At 47.5% G+C, this 27925-nt stretch overlaps 3 protein-coding genes across 6 annotated transcripts; 1 reads left to right on the top strand and 2 right to left on the bottom strand.

The window, feature by feature from the left end:
- Positions 1–160: 160 nt before the first annotated feature.
- slco5a1a (solute carrier organic anion transporter family member 5A1a) lies at positions 161–14143 on the top strand. Of its 3 annotated transcripts, none has more exons than XM_058071913.2 (10): positions 161–285; positions 1233–2423; positions 7251–7383; positions 8232–8452; positions 8535–8699; positions 8758–8956; positions 10492–10651; positions 10730–10974; positions 11294–11358; positions 11473–14143. In XM_058071913.2, the coding sequence occupies exons 2-10, from the start codon at positions 1475–1477 to the stop codon at positions 11982–11984; spliced, it is 2649 nt and encodes an 882-aa protein (XP_057927896.2). In that variant the 5' UTR covers positions 161–285; positions 1233–1474; the 3' UTR covers positions 11985–14143. The 3 variants fall into 3 exon arrangements, with proteins under 3 accessions (XP_057927896.2, XP_057927906.2, XP_057927912.2); XM_058071923.2 differs by having other exon boundaries at positions 189–285; positions 1228–2423; XM_058071929.2 differs by lacking the exon at positions 161–285 and having other exon boundaries at positions 358–1553; positions 1647–2423; positions 11473–14142.
- On the bottom strand, positions 13462–17346 carry stard3nl (STARD3 N-terminal like). Of its 2 annotated transcripts, none has more exons than XM_078794732.1 (8): positions 17182–17346; positions 16466–16704; positions 16320–16397; positions 16145–16222; positions 16010–16063; positions 14310–14493; positions 14118–14216; positions 13462–14042 (listed from the first exon to the last, which is right to left on the bottom strand). In XM_078794732.1, the coding sequence occupies exons 2-8, from the start codon at positions 16661–16663 to the stop codon at positions 13990–13992; spliced, it is 744 nt and encodes a 247-aa protein (XP_078650858.1). In that variant the 5' UTR covers positions 16664–16704; positions 17182–17346; the 3' UTR covers positions 13462–13989. The 2 variants fall into 2 exon arrangements, with proteins under 2 accessions (XP_078650858.1, XP_057927970.2); XM_058071987.2 differs by having other exon boundaries at positions 13463–14042; positions 14310–14427.
- Positions 17347–18723: 1377 nt separating this feature from the next.
- On the bottom strand, positions 18724–27831 carry retreg1 (reticulophagy regulator 1). The gene is made up of 9 exons (XM_058071953.2): positions 27610–27831; positions 25285–25391; positions 24640–24670; positions 21612–21729; positions 21441–21525; positions 21239–21361; positions 21061–21131; positions 20056–20179; positions 18724–19983 (listed from the first exon to the last, which is right to left on the bottom strand). Exons 1-9 carry the CDS (start codon positions 27780–27782, stop codon positions 19502–19504), a joined length of 1314 nt encoding a protein of 437 aa, XP_057927936.2. The 5' UTR covers positions 27783–27831; the 3' UTR covers positions 18724–19501.
- Between the last annotated feature and the right edge of the window lie 94 nt (positions 27832–27925).

The raw sequence follows: 27925 nt of genomic DNA, 5'->3' as shown, positions 1-27925 counted from the left end.
TGTGACCTTTATAAAATTTAGGAAAAATATAAATATACAGGCTTTTGTTTGTGTGACATTCAAATAATAATATAAGATATATATAAGATAAATATAATATATATATAAGATTGAAGGTTGTTTTTGGTGTGTATTTTATTGTGAAGACTAACCCGTCGCACTTCCGGTGTTTTCTTTACGTCTTTGCAGCCATCAGCTCTCGGATCGAGACTTTGGACACTCGCCAGCTCACAGCCATTAACTGTGAGATGACGGAGTGAGGACATCATCGTTGGAGAGTGTAAGGTTAGTAAAGCTTCTGTTCTCCTTCTGTTGCCATTTTTGATTCAAGCTAAATGACGCCTCTACGGGCAAGCTGCATGCTAGCTGAGCCATCCTGGGGGTTCTCTTCACAATAAGATGCCGACTCAGTGTGAGGCTTTGTTGTGGTCATTACGACGATAAGAGCTACAAAAGACCGTTTATGGACGAATTGTGATCGATCTGTCGTTTGCGTAGATTATCAGTAAAAAGCCGAAAGAAACAAACAAATCAGTTGTTCTTTTGCAGTTGACGTTTGTCGCCTAGCATCAAACAAATGCTCAGCCTTGTTACTGACGTCCACATTTGATTGAAATTGCAATTGAGTCCTTATTTATATGCGATTTGGACTGGTCAAATTTAACCGTAGATCACCACCACCGAACAATGTTTATTTAACAATGTTACAATGTTTAACAATTGATGTCGATAGCTCGCATATCATTGACGAGGGAGAACGGGGAAAAGGGGAGTACATTGTCAATGGTATTCGTTGATAAGCCAGTTGTACTTCATAGATTATTGTGCAAAACAACGACACGAAGTCAGAATGCTCTTATTGGAGATCCTATGGTGTGATTGATATCGCGCGGTGTAAAATGTTTTATTTTGAAGCAGCAACTTCCGGCGAGTTTGTTCACTCCTCTAGAGATGTTTTGAATAGAGCTGCTGAGCACTGCGGTGTTTGTCGTCCTCACGGCTTCGTCACCTCAAACATTTCAACGACCACTCCATCGCTCGACGTTCCACCTGACGCCCATTCGCTATTTTTTTTGTATTTTTCCACCCAAAGCTGAGAGGATTTGACCCGAAAATGAACAGTAAGCGGCGGTCTGCAGGGAGGCGATAAGACTGGGAGGGGAGATGCCCTTGACTGTGGGGAGAGGAGAGGGGGAGGCAAGTGTAACAGTGTGATCCCGTTGGCAGGGCAGGCGGGGATGCAGCATCTCTGCAGCCTCCGCAGGCTCACTTCATCCCAGCAGCAGCAGCAGCCCAGCTGAGGACGGGGACGAGGACCAACGGCAGCCCGGTTCTGGGGCTGCTGCCGGACCCGATAGGAGGCCCGGTCCAGGTGGCAGGACATAAAGAAAGGCTCAGATAAGCTCTCCTCATAGCTGACATCATGGCCAGCAGCCTGTAAAGAGCCCTAGACTCGCATCCGGAGGACACAATAATGACAGAGCAGGAGGAGGCTGAGTTGTCCGTGTCCCTTCACAAGGAGGACGGGCTGTCCAGCGAGACAGAGGAGCCAGGTACGAACGTCAAATGTCAAAGTGTTCCCGTGTTAAGCTCAACGCCGCCTCCAGAGGAAACCTTACTGTCTGCTTCGGTGTCCGTCATGGCAGAGGAGAGCTCGGAGTTCATCCAGCTGCCTGCCAACGTGGACGCCGGCGACGCCGCCTCCAGGTCTGACTACCTGCCCAAGGCAGGCAAGTCGGCGTTGAACCGGCCTGGCTTGTATGCGGAGACGTCGGCGGTGCTGCGTGGCAAGAAGGTGGTGAGGAGGAAGCCCGCGGGCTACTTGTCCTCCGGGCTGGCTAGGCTGGGCGTGCCCAGCAGGAAGTACTTGGCGCTCATCCTGCAGGACTCCCGCTGCTTCCTGTTCTGCATGTGCTACCTGACCTTCATCCAGTCCCTAATGGTGTCGGGCTACCTCAGCAGCGTCATCACCACTATCGAGAAGCGCTATAGCCTGAGGAGCTCGGAGTCAGGCCTCCTGGTCAGCTGCTTCGACATCGGCAGCCTTCTGGTGGTCGTCTTCATCAGCTATTTTGGTGGCCGGGGCCAGAGGCCTCGCTGGCTGGCTGTGGGCGGGGTCTTCATCGCCGTAGGCGCCGCCCTTTTCTCCTTACCTCACTTCATCTCCCCACCCTACCAGATCCAGGAGGTCAACTCGTCCTCGGCCAATGAGGGTCTGTGCATGAACAGCAATGCCAGCGGCAGGGACCGCGTGGATATCACTTCCTGTCCCAGGGACCAGGAGGGCAACGAGCACAACCTCTACGTGGCGCTGTTCATCATCGCCCAGATTCTGGTCGGAATGGGTTCCACGCCTATCTACACGTTAGGCCCCACCTACCTGGACGACAACGTCAAGAAGGAGAACGCCTCACTTTATCTAGGTAAGCTTGGACAGGAAGTGGTCACCTCGCAGTTCCTATGCAGGCCAGTCGCTTCCTGTCGGTCACCGAATAAAACACAAATAGTATTCTAGTGCTAGATCGCCATATTTCAGCCCCATGGTATCCGTTCAGCTTGGCAAAGCTCTATTGGCTGTTGACACGTTTCAGGTGTAGAATGTTAGCTAATGTTAGCTTATCCTGACTTAGCTAACGCTACAACCAGTTTGGTTTTTCTGTCCAGATGGCAAAAATGAATTTGGACTTGCTTTTTATTCAGAATGATATATTGAGGCGTGCAGTCATTGTGTCTTTTTCGCTATATCAGAGATGATCACGCCCAATGTCATTCTTTGTCCCACCGTGGTGGGCCCCAGATGACTCAGTACTCAGTACGTCCACCTTTAACCCCCCCATCGCCCATGCAGAGCTGGTTGGCATGGCTCCACAATAGTGTTCGCCCCAGTAGCCTCCAACAAGCTGAAGCTTAATCAAAGCAATAAACAAGGATAGAAAAGGACAAGAGGGGCGGGGCTTACATTCCTGAACGTGGACAACAAAATAGGGTCTCTGGTGGATCCAGCATCCACCATAAGTGTTGATGTTGACATGAAGATTCCTCATGATGGAATGTAGAAGTGTTGTGGACCAATGAGACATTGAGGACTAAATAGACAACAGACCTTTGTGTTCCCGTCCTCCTCCGTTTGTGTCACCTGAGCGCGTTTTTGCTGCACCGGACAACTACAGCATTCCTTCAGCTGTCTCTGGGATGGAGGAATGCTGGCTGGAAGACGTCTTGTATTTAGGGACAAATATATGAACGTACTTAGAAAGCAGTGATGTTTGGCTACAAATAATAATGAAAATAATAAATAAGTTGTGGAAGTGATTGGGACCCGCACCAGCAGCACCGCACAAAGGGTCAACTGTGTCCTCATAGTCCTCTTATGCGGCTTAGCCTACTTAGCTTTATTATTGTGTTAGAGACACATGATGTCTTTAGTCAATCTGCCCACTCAGCAGCATCGCCATGGTGATGGACCACAGCTCAATTCATTTATTCTCCGCACTCATTTTTAGCGAGCCTGATCGATGGATGGCTCGGAAAAGGATCAGGGGAATTTCATGGCTGTGGTCCAGCTTAAACAGTCTCAAGGTTCTTTTAGGTTACCTCCAGAAGTTTTTAGTCAACCATTGGTCAGTGCATGCCAACCTGATAGGACCAGGTGTGGGTGTCTGATAGGACCAGGTGTGGGTGTCTGATAGGACCAGGGTGTGGTTGTCTGATAGGACCAGGGTGTGGGTGTCTCATAGGACCAGGTGTGGGTGAGAAGTTGTGAGACTTCCATGTGGGCAACTTGTTGTCTGCCGAGAGGAACATTCCGTCTTTGTCTCCAACATGGCTATCGCCGTCAGCTGTGGGCCAAACATTCCACTCGGTGGCGGCCCGCTTTGCGTTAGCCTACATATGAGCTCATGCCCAAAGGCGGGAATAACCGAGCACAGGCCTGCTTTGTGAGCCCAATGAGAGACGCTCTGTTTGGCTGCCGTGTGCGACACACGTTTGACGTTCTCACTGGGGTCTCGGCCCACGGAAGTTGAACACCGTATCACCAGGTTGTCATACAACTCATAGTTACACAAATAAAGTCACGCTGTGTAGTTTTAATGACTTGAATGACAAACCAAGGTCATGGCAACTCACGTGTTGGCGTCATAATCTCTTTTTGCTAAGTTAATATGCCTCATTAATAATGCAATGGTGGCAGAATTATTTTATTGTTGTGTCAGGCAAAGATGCGTGAAGTGGACCAAGAAGCAATTATGTTGTGTGTGTGCGTGTGAGAGAGTAACTGCTATCAAATTGCATGATGGGAGTTATGTGTTGTTACTCATAGTAATCTGACATGGTTGACTTGCGCTGCATCCTTTTTTTAACAACTATTTTTTTCATTGGTGAAAATGCTGATAGACTAAAGTTTAAAATGCACTCAGGGGCCACTTCATAAGGAACACCCGCCAAACACCTTCTGGCTTTTAAAAGCAGAATGTTTGGTAATGCATCCAATTAGACCACATGGTACCAACAGGTGCCTCACGGACCTTATATGACGGTGCTATATATTAATAAGGGTGCCAGATTCACACCCAATGTCAACAATTGAACTGTATGTCACTAAAAACGGCAGTACTTTAACCATTGCACAATGTCTGCACAAAAGTGATGATTTTAATTATAGCAAAGCATGCTGGGGAATACGCATTCTGCCCATTCCACAGATGCTAACACAGCTCACGGATTGTGATGTTTTTGTGTTTGTATAAAATACTGTAGCTTTTGCCCAACATTGAGAGAAGGATGATGAGATGATCAGTCGACAGTCACTTTTTTCCCAACGAACTCCACCCGAACAACCATAGTGTTATATCCCTGGGCTACGAGGAAGTAGACATTTCAATGACCAGTAATGACCAGTTCGGGCCACAACCTCAAGCAGGCTTTGAGTTTTGGCCCCCTGTGCGATTGAGCTTGGCACCCCTGGATGAGACAGGGCACCGACTGAAGTGCCCCACGAGTGTGAATTGGTCATAATCCGTCCAGGAGAAATGTGTCTGGACGTGCCACGAGATCACGCATGTGACCCACGTCGGGTCCTGATGTGGGCAAAGATGGCCTGCTGGGAAGAGATAAGGAGACAGTGCTGAGTCAGCAGGTTGCCGTGACAACGCCATGATGGCACACAACGTTTCATTGTGTCTTGTCCTTTCATGTCGGCCTGACCCGACCGGCCTCCGCTGTCTGTGTCTCCAAACTTTTGGTCACATGACTCCTCGCTCAGCAGAAAAAAAATGCAGCTTTGCTTTAATGCCCCCAGTAGAGCCTGAAAGGGAGCGCCGTCCTTTCAGAATAAAGGTCCTGTTTATTATTGTTTGTATGGTTGTTGGTCATTTTGCTGGATTTGGGCCTGCGGGGCAGGTTCACGTGGACCCAGGAGCGGGGTCCTAAGCAGGTCAGTCAGTGGGCTGTGATTGACGACTGATGACGTCCATTGTGTTGTCGCTAACAAGCGCTGCCCCTTTTTGTCCATCAAGTCATGTTTGCTCTTTGAACGCTCAGGCTTGAGGCCGTCTTAACGCTGATGAACTGTGACATCTGTCTGGACCACGTCAAGAAGTCACCTGATCCTCATCAGGGTGGCCAGAGGTCACATGGCTCACAGTAATGATGAGCATCGTTCACGTAGACGTCAAAGGTCAAAGATCATTGTCTTGCTCTTTCCTGTACATCACTTGCACACATCCGTCTGTCTCCACTCGGCATTCCCGCTGTGATTTTCCTGCTTCTGGTTTATCCCATCAAGCATCACGTTGCGTAACGCCTGCCAGGACGGGGTTTTCCCTCTCCTGCAGTGAGATGAGGGATTATCCCGCATGCTGCTGGGCCCCCTTGGAAAGCCCTCAATCCTGTCTCTGTGTGCTTCATGATCATCTTCCCTGATGATGTAATGAGACGCGAGGTCAGAAAAAATGCGTCCTTGCATGTCTAATGACATCAGTAGCGCAGGGAGGTCCAATCGTCTTCCACGAAGCACTGCATAGAGAAAAATTGAGGGATGTTGGGGCACTTTGATATTCTTCACATTAAACACGCTAAAAAGACCATGAAACAATTTTCCCGGACGCCGTGAAAGACAAAAAGTCAGCAAAGCAAAACAAATATGTTTAGAAACACAAAGGAACCTTCTTCTGTTGCTTTTTTTGTGTGTTTCACAAGCAAGATGGCGCCGCCCGTGAGTGCTTTTAGCCCACAGCAGCACAGGCTGCTCATTGAGAGGGGCGCTAGGACTTTCATGGCTAAATGTAGCCACAAAGTCACTAATCCGTCCGTCGATGTGGTCTTACTCTCTGGTAGACCGGGTGTGTGAGGCGTGTGAAGAGGCAGAGTTCCAATGCCATCTACTGTACAGAGTTGGAAAGACAGTCCCATTATAATGTGTTTATAAGCCAGCGTGAGCAGGTAGTGACAAATCTTTTTGTGGCACACCAAATGTATTTGTGGTGGGGCGCTGCAAATAAATGAATGTATGGCAAACACAGACTATGTAAGGAAAAAACAACCTACTTCTCAGCAAAGTTCTCTCTTCCTATCATTTTGATTATGATGGCAAAGAAATCACCTTTTTGACGACTTTAACGTAGTAAAAACATACCAGATCTTGCAAGCATGCGTATCATAGTCTTTGGGGGGGCATATGGGCCATTTCCAGTTGTCTGTGTGATGCTCTAATGGTGTCCATGATTATTGGCCGCTGCGGGCCACACGTTGGACACCCTAGAAAGAAGAATTCTGTCTATTTTCATATTTGTCTGACATAGCTGGGACTTTAATGAACCCGGTGCTCCTGGTGCTTTTTAGCTAACATTCCCACTAGACGTGGACCACCTGACCTGATGTGGGCTTTCATGGCAGGCCAAGGAATGTACGCTGTTAATTCCCTCTAATTGGAGAAATCTTATTTCTATGCTCATGTGACCCACACTCACTCACACAGCCTTTATTGTCCTCCACTAGTGGTGGTTGAGAAGTTATGTAAAATATTAAACACATCAAGATTGTCAGTGGCAGCCATATGGATGGTCCTCTCACTCAGATCTTCCTCATAATTGGGATGCGGAGATCATTTCCTGAATTTAGTCAGTGCGTCCCCAAATTAAGTCGCCACCATATTAACCTTCTGTAATGTCCTCGGTAGGATCATAATTTATATTTTTGTTCAGAGCTCCTTTATTGAAGTTATAACAGCCTTCTTTTCTCCTCATCATTAGCCATCATGTACGTGATGGGAGCTCTGGGACCGGCTGCCGGCTACCTTCTGGGGGGCGTCCTCATTGGCTTCTACGTGGACCCCAAGACCGTGGTCAACATTGATCAGAGTGACCCTCGTTTCATCGGAAACTGGTGAGAATTCCCAAACAAAGAAGCAGAAAAAGAACATGTGACACAATGAAATAAGCCAGGGGTGCCAAGCTTTTTCCACTGGGGTCCACACGCAGAATAACTGAAGGATGGGGGGGGGGACTTTGATACATTTTTACATTAAAGATTATGGATGTCTGATAACATCGGCTGATATGAGCATAAAAATGAGATACATGGGTGTCTTGATCAAAGTCATGAATCCGTTCAGACTCAAACCAAAACAGACCAGTTGATCCATTCCAGCCACCCCAAAATGTTAACACATAACACATTTTTTTAGATAATAATGATAGTTCTGCATGCATAAAATAATTACCAAGTCAATGGACAAGTGAACATTTATCAGGACTTTTACCTAGGATTGTTGAGAGTCTGCCTTCCGTGCCTTCTGTGCACCCCACTTCCACAGCTTCATACCATCCCAGGGGAATTATTATTATTATTATCTCAGTAATAATGGCCAATTAAAAAACACACCAAAAAAAAACATAAATGGCTGCCAGGCCACACTTTGGACATGCCTGGAATGAGTCCTACTATATTGGGTGAAAAAGAAGCATGAATGTTGGTTTGTCAACAAGGTGTGCCCCGCCTCTCGCCCCAAGTCAGCTTGGAGGGGCACCAGCATGATGGTAGGAAAACAGACATGGATGGATGGATGGATTGATGGGTGGATGGAGAGAACAGCGATGCTTTCTTCACGGTTTCGTCATGCTTTGTATTCCCATTATCATCATCATCATCACCTGTGACTCGGCAGCTTCCTGTACTGGCGACATCTGGCTAAAAACACAGCAACAGCTTTACTTCCTGTTGGTGTTTCCCAGGTGGAGCGGCTTCCTGCTGTGCGCCGTGGCCATGCTGCTGGTCATCTTTCCGATGTTCACCTTCCCCAAGAAGCTGCCCCCCCGACACAAGAAGAAGAAGCGGAGGAAAAAGCTAAGCTTGGACGAGCTGTCCAGTGACGACGATGTCCTGAAGGAGAAGAGCAACAATGGCAAGAACCAAGCGGTCACCTCGTCCATGGGCTTTGGGAAGGACATCAAAGGTAACCTTGGCCAATGGTTTTTACTCTAACTTTATTTATAATAAAGTCAGCCAACAAGCAAGGACGGTCTCTTTTCCTACAGACCTTCCAAAGGCGGCTGTGAGGATCCTGAGCAACGTTACGTTTTTGTTTGTCAGTCTGTCCTACACGGCTGAGAGCGCCATCGTCACCGCCTTCATCACGTTCATCCCCAAGTTCATCGAGTCGCAGTTTGGCATCCCCGCTTCCAGCGCCAGCATCTACACAGGTTGGTGCGCAGCGTGGAGCACGGTATATGTTCTTAACATGATCTCCTCCCCCTGTAGGTGTGATCATCGTGCCGAGCGCAGGCGTGGGCATTGTGCTGGGCGGCTACATCATCAAGAAGCTCAAACTGGGGGCTCGCGAGTCAGCCAAGCTCGCCATGATCTGCAGCGGCGTGTCTCTGCTCTGCTTCTCCACGCTGTTCATCGTGGGCTGTGAGAGCATCAACCTGGGTGGGATCAACATACCGTACACCACCGGGTAAAGTCACCACACTCGTCTTCTTACACGTGGACTGGGGTCCAAACTGACAGAGCCGTTGTCAGCGGCGGCCCTCGTTGGCCCATCTGTCAGGCAGGAAGCAAATGTTCACGTCACGGCAGGGTTACTTGATAGCCAGCCAGGGATGGCGGCGTCACACCGCGGCCATGGAGCCAATCCAGGAGAATCTCTCTTTCCTTACTTTTCCATCATTTCTTTACTCTTCCTGCCTCCTACCTGAACACCTCATTCCAGAGCCAATTGGAGACCTTAATAAGGCGCTCACACCTCAATTATTTGGATGGATTACTTCATCATATGAAATCTTGTTGAAGCCCTAGTGGCACTAGAGGGGAATGAGCCAGACGAGGATGAGGAATGGCTTCCGGCCCCAAGAGCCAGGTCTTATTCCTGATGATGCTGGACCTTCCGACCAGACTTCAGCCAGCAATTGGATGCCTCGTATAAATATTGGGACTACATTCTAACAATATTCTTAATATACCACCCACTTATGTTCCAACCACATCGGTCCAATGCGAAAGAATCATTCCCAAGATTGGTTCCAAATGTAATCTTAAGTATTCCTACAATTAGTAGTTCTCTCCCGAATGTGGCGCTAACTTTTTTGTTATTCCGGCCACGGTTCTGCTTGATTTGTGCTGATAAGTATGTTTGTAGTTAATGCATAGAAGACCTATTTAGGGTCTTCTAAATACAAGTTTTAACTTTATTAGAGCCCTCTACACATGTAATAACACCCTTTACTACATGACCCAATGTAGTAGTAGACAATGCTGGAAAATAGGACATAATAGCAGTGGACAATTCCTGGTTTCTTTTTTTATTATTATTTCTGGGACATTGTTGTGGAGTCTGAAGCTTGTTCTTTTTCAGGTTTCTTGCCAACCTTAACAGCATTAGGGGTGCTAAAAGCCAACACAACACATAGTTCAACTGTCCACAACACTTCCTCCTTCTCAACCCGCAGCTTTAACCAAGGCTTTAACTTTAGCTTTAACTAGGTGCAGAAATGTGGAATTCTGGAATGTGAAAAACAGCCAGCAAGTGTGCTGAAGGTTTCGTTGGTGTGGTTTGAACAGGTTGACAAATGTGAAAGCAGTTATAAGAATTGTTATGGGGCTGCAAGGTGGTCAAGTGGTTAGCATGTTGGCCACACAGTCAGAAGATCGGGAAGACCTGGGTTTGAATCTCGGTGTGAGGTTTGCATGTTCTCCCCGAGGTTGGCTCCACATTCCAAAAACATGGTGACTCTAATTGTCCATAGGTAGGAATATGGGAATGGTTGTTTGTCCATATGTGTCCTGGGATGGACTGGTGATCAATCCAGGGTGAACCCCGCCTCTCACCCAAAGACAGCTGGGATAGGCTCCAGCACACCTGCGACCTCAGTGAGGATAAGCGACATAGAAAATGGATGGATGGAACGGCCATCGTGCTTGAATGAGCCCAATATTTTGACGTTGGGAGTCGTTTGAATGGGTTTAGAAAAGTAATGAATGTTGTTACTTCAGGCCGACGCTGACCATGACGCAAAGGAACCTGACGGGTGGTTGCAACGTCAACTGTGGCTGTAGAATCCACGAGTACGCTCCGGTTTGTGGCTCTGACGGGATCACCTACTTCAACCCCTGCCTGGCCGGTTGCAGCAGTGTCGCTAACGACAGCAGCGGCGTAAGACATGACCAGCTCTCTTCTACTACTCACGTTCCTCCGAAGACGTCAAGATTGATCATATGATGTGGCCTCCAGATCCGCAACTACTCGGACTGCGCCTGCGTCCAGAGCCGCCAGGTCATCACACCGTCGTCCAGCGGGCCCGGTAGCAACCAGCTGCAGCTGGTCATCGTCAAGACGTACCTTAACGAGAACGGATACGCCGTGTCGGGGAAGTGCGACCGCACCTGCAGCACCCTCATTCCCTTCCTCATATTCCTCTTCATCGTCACGCTCATCACCGCCTGCGCTCAGCCCTCCGCCATCATCGTCACACTCAGGTAACCTTTTATAGCGTTTATACTGTCCTCCTACTTAAACCCGGTGGCAAGCTACCAACATCTTGTTGTTGTCAGAACAGGACTTGAGTAAATGTAGCTGCTGCTTATTCTTCTCACCGTCAGTCCAAAACAAAGTATGGAAAGTAAAAGCACATGGAAAAAATGTCCTGCACTAAGTGTTTTTATTGTTTTTAAGTTACTATACAACACTGACCAATAAGAGCAGGTTCCCAAGCAGGAGATAGGCTCTGACAAGAGAGCAGTGCTACAAAGATTGATGGCATGCTAGCTGCTAACATGCTAACTGCTGTGTCTGCAGGTCAGTCGCTGAGCAGGAGAGGCCGTTTGCTTTGGGGATGCAGTTTGTTCTCCTCAGGACTCTCGGTGAGAACAACACTCCTTTAGCTCCACGAGAGTCAAAACATGAGAAACACGAAGATGGAGTCTTAACTTGTTGTTTTTGTCCTCCTCCATCTGTCCTTCCTGTTCTGGGATCAGCCTACATCCCAACCCCCATTTACTTTGGCGCTGTGATTGACACGACATGCATGTTGTGGCAGCAGGACTGCGGCGTGCATGGCTCCTGTTGGGAGTACGACGTGACGTCACTGCGCTTCGTCTACTTCGGCCTGGCCGCCAGCCTCAAGTTCCTGGGCTTGCTCTTCATCTTCCTCACATGGTACTCCATCAAGTACAAGGAGGAGCGTGTGGAGCGCTGGCTGAAGCGCCACCTGTCACCCGTCGATACAGTGGGCAGTCTGGTGTGTCACCCGGGGGGCCACAAGGGCCATGCCCGCACACGTTCCTGCCCCGTCAACATCCCCAGGAGCGACCACGCCATTCCCCCCGCTGGCGTGCCTCAGCGCACGGGCGCCCTCAACCGCGTCGTCAGCACTCAGAGTTGCCCGGGCAACGAGCTGAAAGCAATAACCCCGCCCACTCCCGCCGCAGCTGTGGTGTCACCGCCAGCGCCAGCCCGCTCTCTGGAGCAAGTCTCAGTCCGGGTCTGACTTTCATTTTTAAGAGGCGGACCTGAAGCCAATCAACCGCGGTGGCCGTTACCAACCACGGCGAGGAAGCTTGCTGATCAGACGCCAGCGTCAGTGGACAAGGACTCATGTTGGACTACGGAGACGCGTGATGGGCCGCCGCGTCATGAGCCACCAAGGCGTGCGTCCATTGCTCTTGATACTCCGCCCCCTTAAACCGGGCTCCATGTGCCTTGTGTCACCTCACAGCACCCACACCCGCTCAGGTGGGCCGTGGCCCCGCCTACACATACCTCGGTTCACACTGACCGCCCTCCTCACCTCCACCCTCCTTTCCCTGGTGCGCTTGATTCCCTCACCTTGAAGGCTGGTGTGTTCATGTGACCAATGGCCCGCTGCGTGACAATGCTTGGCGGCCATTTTGAAGACCCCTAACTGGCAATGAAGCCCCACCCTCCTGCCTGACCCAATGACATAATGAAGGAAAGTGTGTTCCATATCCATACAATGTTCCCATACACCCCCCCCCCACACCCCCCCACATGCATACCGAGATTAACGGTTTAACATGGAGAAAAAAAGCCAGCACAGGCTGGGGGGTTGGATGGGGGGGGGGTGTTCATCAAGCAACCACTAGTAGATCAGCTGATGGAGGGAAGGCTAGCTTCCTCAATGATTGATCACGTGATCACATGTAGTTAGCTCAACAATCCAAAGAAGTCATTGGCTTCTCGCTGATGAAAAATGTGAATGTTTTTACTGGCGTTCCTCTCCATTCTCTTTGCGTCACTCCCTGTCATCGTCACGGACACGCAGTCTTTACTAACTCGCTAGCTCCCTCGGTCAGCGTCACAGGGGGCCACTGAGTCACATGACTCCAGAGGCGTCAAATCGGTGCTGTAACATGTTGGCTCGGTGCACCTCTACGCACCCGCTTCGACGCACATTGATTGGTCCACGGGTGTGAGGCCACGCCATGATGTCACGTGAGTGCATTGGATTTGTTGATGTCACCTGAAGCACTCAAGTCAGTTGTGGTCTTCTGGTGACACCTGCTGGTGACATTTACAACTGCAGTTGTAACTAACGCAGCAAAGTCAAAGCTGTGTCTCAAATGGAATACTTGGAATCAGTGCACCTCAATACGTTTACTGCGTACAATGTGTACTCATTTAATGATTCTCTCCACCCTTGTTCCGGTACGTAGCAAAGATGGCGTCTATTGAGGGTGAAAAACGTCATTACGAAATACTCACACTGCTCGTTTTGAGTGCAACATCCGGGTACTGAGAAGCTAATGCATTTTAACGTACTTGTGTATTGACTTAAGTGCACCAATTGAGACACAGCCAACGGCTTAAATGTCATGATTTGGTGAAAGTGGAGAAGATTGTCTTAGCATCTACTTGTAAAATGAGTAAGACTGATGCATCAAGTCCCTTCCACAACGAGCCGGTGTCATGTGACCAGCAGGTTGGTGTTGAACATGGAGGCTACCAGCAGCTTAAGAATCAACCTTTTTTTATTATCTGTATAGTTTCTTTTACAAAGTCATGACCTTTGTCAGTAAAATGTGAAGAAAGAATAAAGCGGTGTTCCCATTATCTTCATGATGTCCTCAGACCAGCCACACTTGGAGCTCCTGCATAAACCAACTTCACAGCTCCCATGGTGACCTCTGACACTTATTTTGAAAGGCTTAATTCCGCTCAAATGTTCATGTTGTGTTTTGGGGGTCTGCCGCAGGTTGTGCGGAGGAGAATATCACACTGGCCTCAGCGTCTTACCTTCTTCATGCAGAGCAAACTCCTCCAGGAGCTTATATCAAGTAAGGAAACATTCATTTAGGAATTTGATTCCATTAGCGTCCTCTGGTGCCTGTTGATATCAACAAAGGTTGTCGTGTGCACATTTGGGACATTAAATGTCCCAAAGTGTAAGGCAGTTTTCCCTTTAAATGTTCTCTCGGGACATCCTGACAGGAAGACTAAAAGTACGTACTCGTCAGTAAATATCCTAAGATGCATCAGTGCGAACTTAAAAACAGTCCTTGTTTGTCGTCCAGGTCCTCGTCGGTGTCTGAAAGCACACGTTTAGCATATGTGAGCTCATAGTGCATGTGTGCTCACCCAACGTGCACGAGGGGCTGCTGACCTGCCACGGACTCGGGCGGCGAGTAGAACTGTCCATCAGACATTGGTCCGGGACACAAGAGAGGTGCTCGCTCGCTGGCGTCCAAGATGGACCGGTATCCTGAGAGGGGGGGGGGGGTCATTTGGTTGTTATGAGGACGAGGACACTGTTACACTACTCATGTGGGGGGATATAAGTGAAGTTGTCACTTACTGTTTTCATCTTCAGCCTCCTGAGGAAGAACTTTAAAGTCCAGTAGCCATGTTTCTATCCAGGCCAACACGAAGGAGATGATGGGCAGCAGGTACCCAAAAGCCCCCTGAGACAGCAGCTGACACGCACGCAAAAAGGCAGAAACGTAGAACTGCAATGGCTTCACACCATGGATGCTTCTGGTCTATTCAAGAGTTAACTGCTGTTAACCCTTTGAAACCCAAAACAGCAGCACCCACCAAGGCACTGATTTAAGGTCACCGTTTGGATGCAGTAAGGAAACTAAATTCAAAACAGAACCGCTTAGCTTCTGTGTTCACAGAGTTAATTTTAAAGATTAAAAAACTGCGAGCAGATAATTCTAATCATCAAATCTTATACAGTAAAGTCTCGTTATATCGATATCGGTTATAAGGAATTACTACTTATTACGATACTATTTTCATTTCCCGGCAAATTTCTAGTCTTTTATGATATAATTAGTTTTGTTAGTACGATACCCGGTTATTATGATAATCCGGTTACTACGATGCCCTTTTCATCTCCCGCCAGCCAATTTGGTCTGCTTATATCGATACAAAAGCAGCTTAAATCAATCTTTGCTTAAGGATTTCAATACCAAAAAAGAACACGGCGAACGGCTGCTTCCAGTCAACTTTATTTTTCACACTTCCACCACCAGAGCGCAGCACACGCACCGATTCCCGCACTTCCTGGTTCACAGGTCATGCTCAACCCGCCCCACATAGCTGGCCAAACACATGCCTGTATAGAATCTATACACACGAGAGAAACCACGAACGCAGTTGGTTCTTCTGTTGCAGGCATGTGTTTGGCCAGCTATGTGGGGCGGGTTGAGCATGACCTGTGAACCAGGAAGTGCGGGAATCGGTGTGTGCTGTGCTCTGGTGGTGGAAGTGTGAAAAATAAAGTTCGGCGCAGGATCGGATATATGGATAGTCCGGTTATATCGGTATTTTTCCGACTCCCGAGAATATCGATATAACGAGACTTTACTGTACTTAAAACATTACGTATGTAAAATTGCATTGTTTCTGTCAAATTACGATTTTTGGTTCTCTGTGTACATTTTTGGCTTTACGGAATGGATGAATTGGATATACAGGATTTCTTATGGGAAAAATGGATTGAGTTAGAGTCCAGGCCAGTTAAGAGTTGCATCTTCTGAAACAACTTGTACATCTTTGTCAAATTACCACTTTTTGTTTGAAATTTTCTGTCCCTCCTCATTAGGGTTGCAGGTGTATGCTGGAGCCTATCCCAGCTGCCGTCAGGCGACATGGACTGGCCGCCAGGGCGACATATAGACAAACAACCATTCCCACCCACATTCATACCTATGGACAATTTGGAGTGGCCAATTAACCTAGCATGTTTTTGGAATGTGGGAGGAAACCGGAGTACCTCACACACACAAAACTCACACACACAGACACACACTGAGAACATGTAAATTTTTTTTTCTGTGGTAAATGTTTCACTTCCTGTCCCTCACACCTGTGTACCGAAGCAAATGCTCCTTACCAAAAGCTCTGAATATGAATACATAGACCTTAACATTTGTTATTGATGAAGATAATGATAAGGGTACCTTGGATAAATGATAAGGGTACCTTGGATAAATGATAAGGGTACCTTGGATAAATGATAAGGGTACCTTGGATAAATGATAAGGGTACCTTGGATAAAATGACTTTGGCAATCAGGAAGGCGCAGCTTACAGCTGTGGTGACCTGTCAAACAGAACCAGAACCAGGAGTCACAGTGGGAATGATGTTCTAGCTTAGTGTACTGTAATGTTTGTCAGTACTGACCGCGATGGCCCACCAGTGACGCAGCCTGAAGACGGCGTAGGCCAGGATGAGCGAGGCGAACCTGAACACGGCCAGTAGCTGCCAGGAAGCAAGCGTAGGAGAGGAGATGCAACAAGAACAGGAGGTGAGAGCACGCCAGTGTGTGGTGATGTTTTTTCAGCAAGAGCAGCCATACAAAAATGTCAAAGAACGAGGCGTGGTAGTCGTAGTGGAGGACTTCTTCATCCAGCTGCTTCGGAATGCCGCCGTTCACCTGGTGGACAAAACACTTTGATTGCCTGAACGCCAGCGCAACTTTTCATACCTTCCGTGTTTTCTCACGTTGAGCTCAATGATCCACAGCAAGGTGATGAACAAAAGGTCAAAGGTAACAAAGAGGCAGAAGGTCCTCCTGACGTCAGAGATGCATTTCTTCCCCGCCACCTCGTAGGACTCTCCATGGGCTGACACGGGTGTGGAGTTGATGGCCACGCGGACCACCGTCCTGGAGTCGGCGCTGCTGCTGCATCGGCTGTCCATCGTTTGACCACACCCGCTTCTAGCAGGTCCCGCCAAGGCCACTGGGGTTTGGGATCAGAGGGTACCAATCTTATTCACTTTGTCGGGCAAACACACCAACATGTTATGATATCCCCCAAAACATAGCCCTGTGTTGCCACTAATTGGGAATGCTATGATATGCTGTGATATGCTATGATATGTTGTGATATGCTATGATATGCTATGATATGATATGCTGTGATGTGCCGTGATTCTAGCAGCTCAGAAACGTCATACTAAAATGAATGAAGAGCAATTTGGGGCTTTCTCATCTTTTAGCCATCATAACAGAGAACGTGAAGAAAAGCTTAAATTAATTGAAGATACAGAAGACACACTTTAATTTAATTAATTAATCATTGAATCGTGTTCTTATTATGAGCGTCGTAGCAGGTTTCAGGGGGCTGAAACGAAGCTGAAGAACTGAAACGAAACCACCAGTCATTGTTGGAATCCCAGCAATCTAAAACATACAAACGCGATCAAATGGCATCTACCTTTTAGAAGACGCTCACCGCCGCCACCTAAAATGTCTTCGTTCTAGTTGGTAAAATAATTCCTCACCAGGTTTGGCTCAATTTGAGCCCAAATGCAGCAGACACAAGAGCCATTTGTTTCCGCTCTGGCTGCTGGGACCGGAAGTAGGCGCCGCGATGCATTCGGGGATATGGAGTTTAACAACTGTATGCTTCCCGAGAGGAGGCATCTGACAAATGACCCGGCATTTTTATGGGGTGTAATGGGGTGATTTGGGTGAAAAGCCAAAAGTAGCTGAAGGCCAAAAGTCCGACGGCCAGCACTCCCTCAAACGTATCACGGGCAGCCACTGTGCGCAGCCGCACTAATCAGGCGGTCTATTTCAATGGCACCTAGCTTCCTCTATCAGAGCGTCACCTGCAGCAGAGAAGTGCTGATCTTTTGCAGTGGTTAACGTGTTCATCATGTAACGTGTTGAAATATATAACTATTCAAAGTAAAAAAATAGTTATATAAGTACAAATTGTGGCATGGTAAAATAAATAAAATAAAATTTGGCCTCATGAAAAATAAGAATTCTTTCAGTTTCTGTCAGTTGAAAGAGCCTTTTATTCGCTCCACATGTACAATTTAAGCTGGGAGGGTGCCTACGTCTCTTATATCCAAGCTGGGAGGGTGCCTACGTCTCTTATATCCAAGCTGGGAGGGTGCTTATGTCTCTTATATCCAAGCTGGGAGGGTGCCTCCGTCTCTCATATCGAAGCTGGGAGGGTGCCTACGTCTCTCATATCAAAGCTGGGAGGGTGCCTACGTCTCTTATATCCAAGCTGGGAGGGTGCCTATGTCTCTTATATCCAAGCTGGGAGGGTGCCTACGTCTCTCATATCGAAGCTGGGAGGGTGCCTACGTCTCTCATATCAAAGCTGGGAGGGTGCCTACGTCTCTTATATCAAAGCTGGGAGGGTGCCTACGTCTCTTATATCCAAGCTGGGAGGGTGCCTACGTCTCTCATATCGAAGCTGGGAGGGTGCCTACGTCTCTCATATCGAAGCTGGGAGGGTGCCTACGTCTCTCATATCAAAGCTGGGAGGGTGCCTACGTCTCTTATATCTAAGCTGGGAGGGTGCCTACGTCTCTCATATCGAAGTTGGGAGGGTGCCTACGTCTCTCATATCAAAGCTGGGAGGGTGCCTACGTCTCTCATATCAAAGCTGGGAGGGTGCCTACGTCTCTTATATCTAAGCTGGGAGGGTGCCTACGTTTCTCATATCGAAGCTGGGAGGGTGCCTACATCTCTCATATCGAAGGTGGGAGGGTGCCTACGTCTCTTATATCCAAGCTGGGAGGGTGCCTATGTCTCTTATATCCAAGCTGGGAGGGTGCCTACGTCTCTTATATCCAAGCTGGGAGGGTGCCTACGTCTCTTATATCTAAGCTGGGAGGGTGCCTACGTCTCTTATATTTTTAAAAGATGAAACCTACTTAGCGTTCTTGTCACAGCACCCCCGCCTGGCCAGTCGGTGTACTTCTCACACACGATGAAGTCAAATCATTTCATCTGCTTGTTGCACTGAAACATTTTATTGACATAAGTCGGTTGACATGAACACTTTGGTGCACATTCCTAAATGAGCTCTTGAACTGAACTATGCAGAAGAAGCTTAGATTTAAACAACCATTAGCTGTAAAGCATCACAAGTTGTTTTAGGCACTGAATTAGTCATTCAAGCACTGAAGAGATTGGCTGGCAACCAGCCCAGGGTGTACCTTGCCTGTCGTCAGCTGGGATAGGCTCCAGCATGACCCCAGTGAGGACAAGCAGTAAATGGATGGATGGAACTACATGAATGATGTTTTTACTAGAAAATGTGGACAAGGTGCATGTTTTCATTAATGTGCCCATAAAACACGTATGACTTAAGCGTGAGATGACAACATATCCAGTATGTACCATAAAAATGTTATAAAATTTAAAAAAAGAAAAAACAACACAAAACTAAACCAATTAAAGATGTGATTAAAGACCATCCTCACTCACAAAACTGATGTGCCTGCATTTGGAAAAAACGGTCAAGATAAATTGCCCTTCAATCACGGGAAAAATGTTGTCAATGGGCAACCATGGCAACAGGTAAAGTGCTAATCACGATCATGGGACATAATAATCATAAAAGATAATGGTGAGAATTCTTCTCCAGCTTCAACAAACAGGTCTGTTTTGAACAATACAACAAGAAGAAATGAATAGAAACTGTTATTTCCCGACTCCTCCCAGGGCCCCAAACTACACCCCAGACCTGCACCCCCTCTGGATCAGCCCGGTCCAGCCTTCCTCAGTCATTAGTGGCGTCTCAGCAGTTTGGAGAAGAATCCAGAACCTTTGTGAGTCTTGCTCTCATCCTCAACACTCTGGACCTTGGCGGCCCCCAGGCCGAGCTCCCCTTCCAGTTGATCCAGCTCGGCCTGGTCCAGCAGCTCAAAGTCCTCCACCTCGCTGTCCAACTCCTCCACCAGCTCCGGCGCCGTGGCGGACTCTTGGAATCGGGACCAATCTAGACAGTTTTGGTCTGAGCTCGCTGCGAAACCAAGGACCGCCTTACTTCTTTCCTGAATGGCGGCCGTGACGGCGGCGGTGAAGACATCACTGGCTAGGTCCAGAGCTTTGTGGGTGGGCATGTCCTCTGCTGGGGGAGGTGCACACTTGCCCCTGATTGGCTGAGGAAGACTGAAATCGTCTTCTTCGTCACCGTTGGTCGACACCCCGTTGTCAAGAGAGGGAAACTCTGGAAGACCGCCAGTGAACGCCTCTTCTCTGTCCAGGTCTGTGAGGTCAGCACATCACAATGATGTCATAACAAATAGGCTCCTCCCACTTGCACAGTCATGAAGTGTACCTTCAGAGTTCTCCGTCTGCGGCGTGTGTTCCTCCGACATGTTGAAGGCACTGTTGTCCGTCCACGTCACCTCAGAGACAGACGTGTCCGACAGGGACATCTCCTTCCACACCGCAGGGTCCAACTGTGCAAACATCTCACCAGGATTAGCACGTTAAATGTCAACAAACAAAGGACATCAATGAGAAGTAGACGTCATTGTATCAGCGTTGATGGGACTAGTGCGCCACAAAGTTGTACTGCACGCCATTTTTAATGAAGCTACACCAGGGGTGGGCAAACTTTTTGACTTGCGGGCCGCATTGATATGACAAAATTTACGGGGGCGGGGGGCAGACTATATATTTTACACGTAACAGTCCACCTGGTATTATTGTATCTGTAAAATTGTCATGCAATCTGCTATTATTATTTTATATTTATATTTAAATATTTAAAAATAATAAAATATTATAATAATTACAATAAAATTTAAATAATAATTATTATATTATTATTATGTAAAATATGCAAATATAACAATAATATTATATATAATTAATATAATAATTAGCGTTAATCTAATAATTATAATAATCATAATAGTTCTAATAATAATTATAATAATATAATAATCTAATAATAATAATAATAATTATTATTATTATTATTATGTGCTTGTGTCCCTTTTTTCAGGAGCACTTTGTAAACAACAGACCATGTCAAAAAACGAAATTGATAAAACCATCAAAAGGTTGGCTCAGGCCATGATGCCAGGATGTATATTGAGTTTAAATGAAATACTTTGGAAAGATTGGGCGGGCCGTATTCAAACACTTGGCGGGCCGGATGTGGCCCCCGGGCCGTAGTTTGCCCACCCCTGAGCTACACTATCTTTCAGGTTTATTTGCCATGCAAATACAAAAATTCAAGTCAAGTTTGTGAGTGAGTGAAGGTGAACCTTGTAAAAGAACCTTTGTTGATAACAAAGGGGAGTAATTGGGGAGATTGAGAAGACGAGCCCACCTTGGGAAACATTGATGAAAGATCCGACTCGATGGCTTCTCTCTCAGCAATGGCCTGCCCCAGTCTTCTCTCTGGAGGACCACAACACACACAGAACCACATGAGTCCACTACCAAGTCCCGAAGCGTTTAAGATGCGATGCACATTATTTGAATGTTTTCATGCTTTCAATAATCACCATGATTCTTTTTCATTTTCCACAGGAATGCCCCGATGCCAAAGTCCAGTTTCTGCAAAACCGGCTTCAGGCACAAAGACACCTCTTGAGACGACACCAGAGGCCACAGGAAGATAGACAGCACTGCGGAGAAGCGGAAACGAGGGACTTAATGAATATTAATGTTCATGTGAGGGCGCCTTGATGAGAAACGAAGACTCACCAAGAAGATACGAGACGACAATCCCTGGAATGTAGCGTCCGAGGACAGCAAAGAAGGTGCAAAAGCTACAAACCAGCAAACAGAACTGCAGGACAAAGGACACGTGTGCTGAAAAGAACCAGAACACTCCACCAAAGCGGGTCTGACCCACTGGTCCCGGTTCTTCCTCACCTTGCCAGGGTTCTGCTGCTTGAAGGCTGACATCTCCTGCAGGAAGAGGCGGAGCGAGCTGCCCAGGTGAAGTCCGTCGCTGGACCCGCTGTCCTGGCCCGAGTCCATCATTTCCCAGCTGTGACACAGACAAGGTCAAAGGTCACCTTACAGCCATTTTTACAATATCAGCATGTTGTCATGTTTGCGCTGCAGCGTTTGCCTGCTAGCCCCTCCCACCTTACCATTAATAACCCCCCAGGCCCCCTACCCCCCACCCAGGCACATGTACGTCCCACATCTGACCCCCGTGAGGAGGCTGTTTCCTGGGAAACGTGGACACCAGACCCGCATGTTCCACGAAAGCATTCCACTGGAATCTGCTGAGTCATCTGTTGACTTAGTCATGAGTCAGCATAATTCAGCAAAATATGATATTTATATATATATACATATATATGAAATATTCTTAGTAATCTTAGTAAGTTAAGTTCAAAGTACTTGAAGGAGTTGGTGCAAATCTTGTTAAACTTAGTCTCAAGTCATCTTCAATGAACCAGGAAGTGACCTGCCAGCCACCAAAAAGACTAGCGTAACAAGCTAACATAGTATGAACTTCCACTTTTGAAAGAGGTGATAAACGTCACGACAGGAAGAGAGAAGTCCATCAAATATTTCATCAGCACATGAAAGGACCTCTTGGTTCAGGCAGCATCCTTCAGTGCAACAATATAACAATATAACAATATCCAATAATCCAATAATAACATCAGGGACGAATAAAGGCATATCTTCATCTTAATCATTCCCAAATAGACGCGACAACGGGAGCATCTTGGGTGAGATTGGAATATAAGGTGAGTAACGGGATGGAAAAGACGTATGAATCAGGAAGACACAGCAAGGCTCCATGGACCTGGTGGACTTTGTGGTACCAGACGAACACGAGTCCAATGGAACCACACAGAGAAAGATTCATGACCTCACATAAAATCCATTCAAGACTGTTTAGGCTTCCCTCGAACCATTACCTCCGAGACCCGCTGAGGGTCTTTCAGCTCTACCGGTCCTGAACCCCATCCCATACCTGAGTCCTGCTCCACGGTCTTCGGGAGACATGTTAGATCCACCAGCGGCCAAAAGAGACAGGAGTGGCTCACGGTGACGAAGAAGCAAACAGTCGGTCTGAGAGCTAGAAATGGCAGGTTCGAGTCTGGCTGGTGTTGAAGTGATGGCGACTTGTGTTTATGCTCAATGAAGCCCAGTCTGCTTATTTCAAGCCCCCGGCTCTAAAAATAACACAGTCACATTACATCGTGACAGGCAGTCACCAGCAGGACAGCATCGTGACGTAGTACCGGGGTGGGGTGCAGCAGGGGGCCGCAGCCGCCCACCGCCAAGCCCCCCCAGACTGAAATGTGAAATGACTTAAATATTGTGGTTCAACCACGCCCACTGGCTGTTGATTGACAGCTCTGACACAAATACGCTGACTCATCTTTGTCAATGATAAATATCTTTACCACAAGTGACGCTTGTTTGTTTGTGGCATCCAATCAGAGGGCTCACAGAGGAGCACTCCCCTCCCCGGCCAGCCCCCTGATTGGTTCACCTGTCTCGCTGTGTTGACGCTGTTCTGGAAAAAGCTGAATCACACGCGCACTCACGCACGCAAACACACACACACATGCACACACACGCACACACAAGCACTGACCGTTCAGGTTTCACAACTCTTGAGACACTCGAAGTTTGTTGTGGGAACACACAGTCGTCTTCCTGCAACGCTCACATGATGTTTATACACTTTTACTACACACACACACACACACACACATTGATTGACAACTCTCTCACTCCGCTGCAGGTACCTCAGATTGGTAAACATGGCGCCCCTTTCACAATGAAAAGGTTGGGTTGCGTCGGTCACAAACATGATGACTGTGACATCACAGCAGCAATAAAGCGTAGCATTATAGATATAAAGCCAATAGAATCCTGTTGCGAAACAACAGTAGCGTAGTGGGACAATTACACGGGGGACATTTCAGTGTTTCTGTCAGCAGCTAATCACCCACAATCCATTGCCTGAGCCCTGAGGCACCGGCCGTCACATGACGCCGCTGACGGGCAGTGACAGGTGACAATGACGCAACGCAGACAAATGTCAGGCAAGTAGACAAACAGGCGGCGTCCACGTTACAGAGCCATGCTGAGAGGACGACATCTACGAAAACAACAGTGGTTGTTGGTCACATGACCCCATATGGCCAAACCCTGACCTTTAGGCCTTGGCTGCATGTTCCACAGCTCAGGGAGGATTCATCAGCCATGGATTCATCATCAATTGAGCTTGAAAGTCAGTTTTGACTTTTGGACCCAGAAGAAAGAATTTGGGAAGCTTTCTTGGAACTAACTTCACGTCAAAGCTGAAGTCACATGACATTTTCTACACGCCACTCAGGGACTTCAAGCACACTTCAAGTAGAAGTAGCAGACTTCAAGTTGTATACATGCAGTACTCTCATCCAGTTTGCTGCGTAAAGAAGACATGACGTCAACTACAGCCGTGAATATCTCCACTCTGAGCTACAATGTGATCAATATGTATCAATGATTATGAAAAATAATATCAGCAATTCATCAAACGTCCATTCTAACACACAACAGCTTAGCTACATTTAGCATCAACATGCTAGTGACGGTTCTACTGCATCATCCCATCACCAGGTCATAAATACGGAACCAGACTGGGTCCCCCAAAAGCTCCATGACCTGTACTGGTCATAAATACAGAACCAGACTGGGGCCCCCAAAAGCTCCATGACCTGTACTGGTCATAAATACGGAACCAGACTGGGGCCCCCAAAAGCCCCGTACTGGAACCCAGGAAGACTTTGGCACCACACATCACATTTTGCTCACATTTAGACAAATAAGCTTTTTGTTGTTGTTTGGATAAGCTGATGAGACGGAATAAAACGTCTTTACGTAAACTCTCCCCTCCTCGGGTACCATCGACAATGTGATGAGTTGAGGATCTTCTTACCTTGCTGACATGCTGCTCCACAAGGGAGTTGCTGTGGAGAACATTAGCAGAAGGTTAAAACCAAGTAGACCGGACTTCAAGTTCTACGTAAACTTGATGTCCTGATTAGATTAACCAAGTTTGTGTTTCCTACAAGACTGTAATCTATTTGTGGTGGTGGGTTGTGGGTAGCTGATGTCATGGTCTCCATTTGGCTGTGGTGCATGTCATGTTAATAGACGCTGTGGGAGACACAAAGGAAGCAAGATCATGGGGGGGCTCCTTCATGGGCTTTCATGTTAGAATCTCCAGGTGTCCAATAAGACCAGGAAAAGTTGCTAGATTTGTCGCTGGTCACTTTTTAAATCTACACGGGTCTGAATGCTCTCTAACTATAGCAAGAAAGTCGCTAAATTGGCAACAGTGATCCCTCCTGCTACTTATTCTTATTCTTTGGCGGAGTAGGTGCGTATGAGTTAAGATGCTATCTACTGTATGAAGTTGGAACTGCAAGCTACATTCACAGACACTGCCATTATAATGTGTTATCAAATTTATCTGTGGCGGTCCAAATGTATTTGTGGAAAGCCACCACAAATAAATACATACCATATATGGGAAACACTGACTTTGGACTCTTGACAAGTGAAGCGATGCTGAAGTTACCTTTGGATGTGTGGCAGACAACATCTCTGACGGTCGCCTTGACGACCACCACAGCCAGCAGGAGGGCAACGAGGGTGGAGGTCCGCAAAGAGCTAAAGGCCACCAACCTAGTAGTAGATGGACGTAAGATGTATGTTTTCATCAAGCCGTCCATTGAACACGACTGGTATTTTATATATGTATATATATATACGTATATATATATATATATATATATATATGTATATACATATACACACACACAGTCTGTCAAGCTGGCCCACCCTCAGCCATCTCTGTGTGGAGTTTGCATGTTCTCCCCGTGCATGCGTGGGTTTTCTCCGGGTACTCCGGTTTCCTCCCACATTCCAAAAACATGCTAGGTTAATTGGCCACTCCAAATTGTCCATAGGTATGAATGTGAGTGTGAATGGTTGTTTGTCTATATGTGCCCTGTGATTGGCTGGCCACCAGTCCAGGGTGTACCCCGCCTCTCGCCCCAAGACAGCTGGGATAGGCTCCAGCACCCCCACGACCCTCGTGAGGATAAGCGGTAGAAAATGAATGAATGAATGAATGTCAAGCTGGCAGCAATCACCCCCGCACTCAAAAAGCCTGGTCTTGATTCCGATAACCTTTCCAATTTCCGTCCCATATCCAACCTCCCTTTTCTGTCCAAAGTCCTTGAACGTGTCATAGCTGCTCAACTACAAACGCACCTTAACTCCAACAGCCTGTTTGAATCCTTCCAGTCCGGCTTCCGTCCCAAACACAGCACTGAAACAGCTCTTCTTAAAATCACTAATGATCTTCTTCTCTCCTCCATCTCACCATCCTCATCCTCCTACACCTCACCACAGCTTTTGACACCATCAGCCACTCTAATCCTCCTGTCCCGCCTCAAGGCCAGCCTCAACATCACCGACTCTGCTCTGTCCTGGCTCCAGTCATACCTCACCAATTGTCAACAGTTCGCTGCTCCTCCTCCATAGCCCCTTTACCTCAAGGTGTTCCCCAAGGTTCGGTGCTTGGTCCTCTCCTCTTCATCCTCTACATCCTCCCACTTGGTAATATCATCCATCGTCATGGCCTCAATTTCCACAGCTACGCCGATGATATTCAGCTTTACATCTCCAGCACCTCCATCAACTCCAACATCTACTCCACGCTCACCAACTGCTTAGCTGACATCAAAACTTGGATGGAACACAACTTCCTCAAACTTAATAGTGACAAAACAGATATGATCATCATCGGTCCCAAAACATCCCAACACCCACCCATAACTTCTATCTTCAGTTTGACAGCGCCACCCTCACACCATCCCCGCTGATCGGCAACCTTGGTATCCTCCTGGACCCCACCCTTTCATTTGAACCCCAAGTCAATCAATTAACCCGGAATTAACCTCATCTTAAGAACATAGCCCGACTCCGTCCATCACTTCCATTCTCTGCCGCTGAATCCCTGATCCATGCATTCATCCCAACCAGAATGGACTACTGCAACAGTATTCTGTACGGTACACCTTCCAGAACCCTCAACAAACTACAATATATTCACAACTCCGCTGATGGCCTCCTCACCTCCACCCGCTTCCGTCAACACATTACCCCGGTCCTCCAAAACTTCCACTGGCTTCCCGTCCCCCAACGCATTCACGTCAAAATTCTTCTCGTAACCTACAAAGCCCTCCACGATCTGACCCCCCCATATCTCACAGACCTGCTCCATCCACACAATCCCCCGCGTCCCCTTCGCTCCTCAGACTCCAACCTCCTGGCACTCCACTGTAAGACCAAGCTCCGAACCTGGGGAGACAGAGCCTTCTCCATCGCTGCCCCCACCCTCTGGAACTCTTTGCCCCATTCACTCCCTGCTTGCCCCGACCTTCCCTCCTTCAAAAAAAAAAACTAAAAACCGACCTGTTTAAATCTGGTTTTAATGTCTAACTTTTTATACCTGACTGCTGTGCCCCGCCCCGCTTTTAGCCTTGTTTTAGCTTTACTCAACTCTATTTTTATTTCTTTTTCTCTCCTGTAAAGCGTCTTTGAGTACTCTGAAAATAAAACAATTATTATTATATATAATCGGTATTCAATCAACATCACTTCTATTGATCCCAAAATAACAATCAGACATAATGTCTACGCATAAATGTCTATCTACGCCCCTGGTGTTGTTCAATTTTAAAAACAGAAACATTTTTTAAAGCATAATTATTACAAATACTGAAAAAATGATACAAGCGTATTATCATATTATTACAGCTTAAATACAGGAAGACTTTGATATCTAAGGTGTGTTGTTGTGGTCAATGGCTGCGTCATGTTGCTCGCTTCTCACCACAGGGCTGAGTTGGCTGCAGCAAACAAGGCTGAAGTCCTGAACGGTCTCTGCTTCCAGTCCACCAGGCCGCAGAGGCGACCCCCGGGCCGACCTGAAGGTGGCTCCTCCCCACAGTGAATCCGGCTTGGAGCCCCGCCGGCGGGGCTTCCTGCTTCCTTGTTTCCCAGCATCTCAAGTCCAGACCTCAGCGAGCAGCTCCACTCCTCCCCTCCTCGTCGGCGTCAGTTTCACCTGGCTTAGCAATCTTGTTCCCGTGGGGGCTTTTCAAAATAAATCATTAGCGGAAGTTGAATGTGAGCGCTACTTTTACAAA

Source organism: Doryrhamphus excisus, linkage group LG11, assembly GCF_037039965.1.
Source record: "Doryrhamphus excisus strain RoL-2023G ecotype Guam linkage group LG11, RoL_Dexc_Guam_v1.1, whole genome shotgun sequence".
NCBI lineage: Eukaryota > Metazoa > Chordata > Actinopteri > Syngnathiformes > Syngnathidae > Doryrhamphus > Doryrhamphus excisus.
This window is presented reverse-complemented; position numbering and strand designations above follow the sequence as displayed.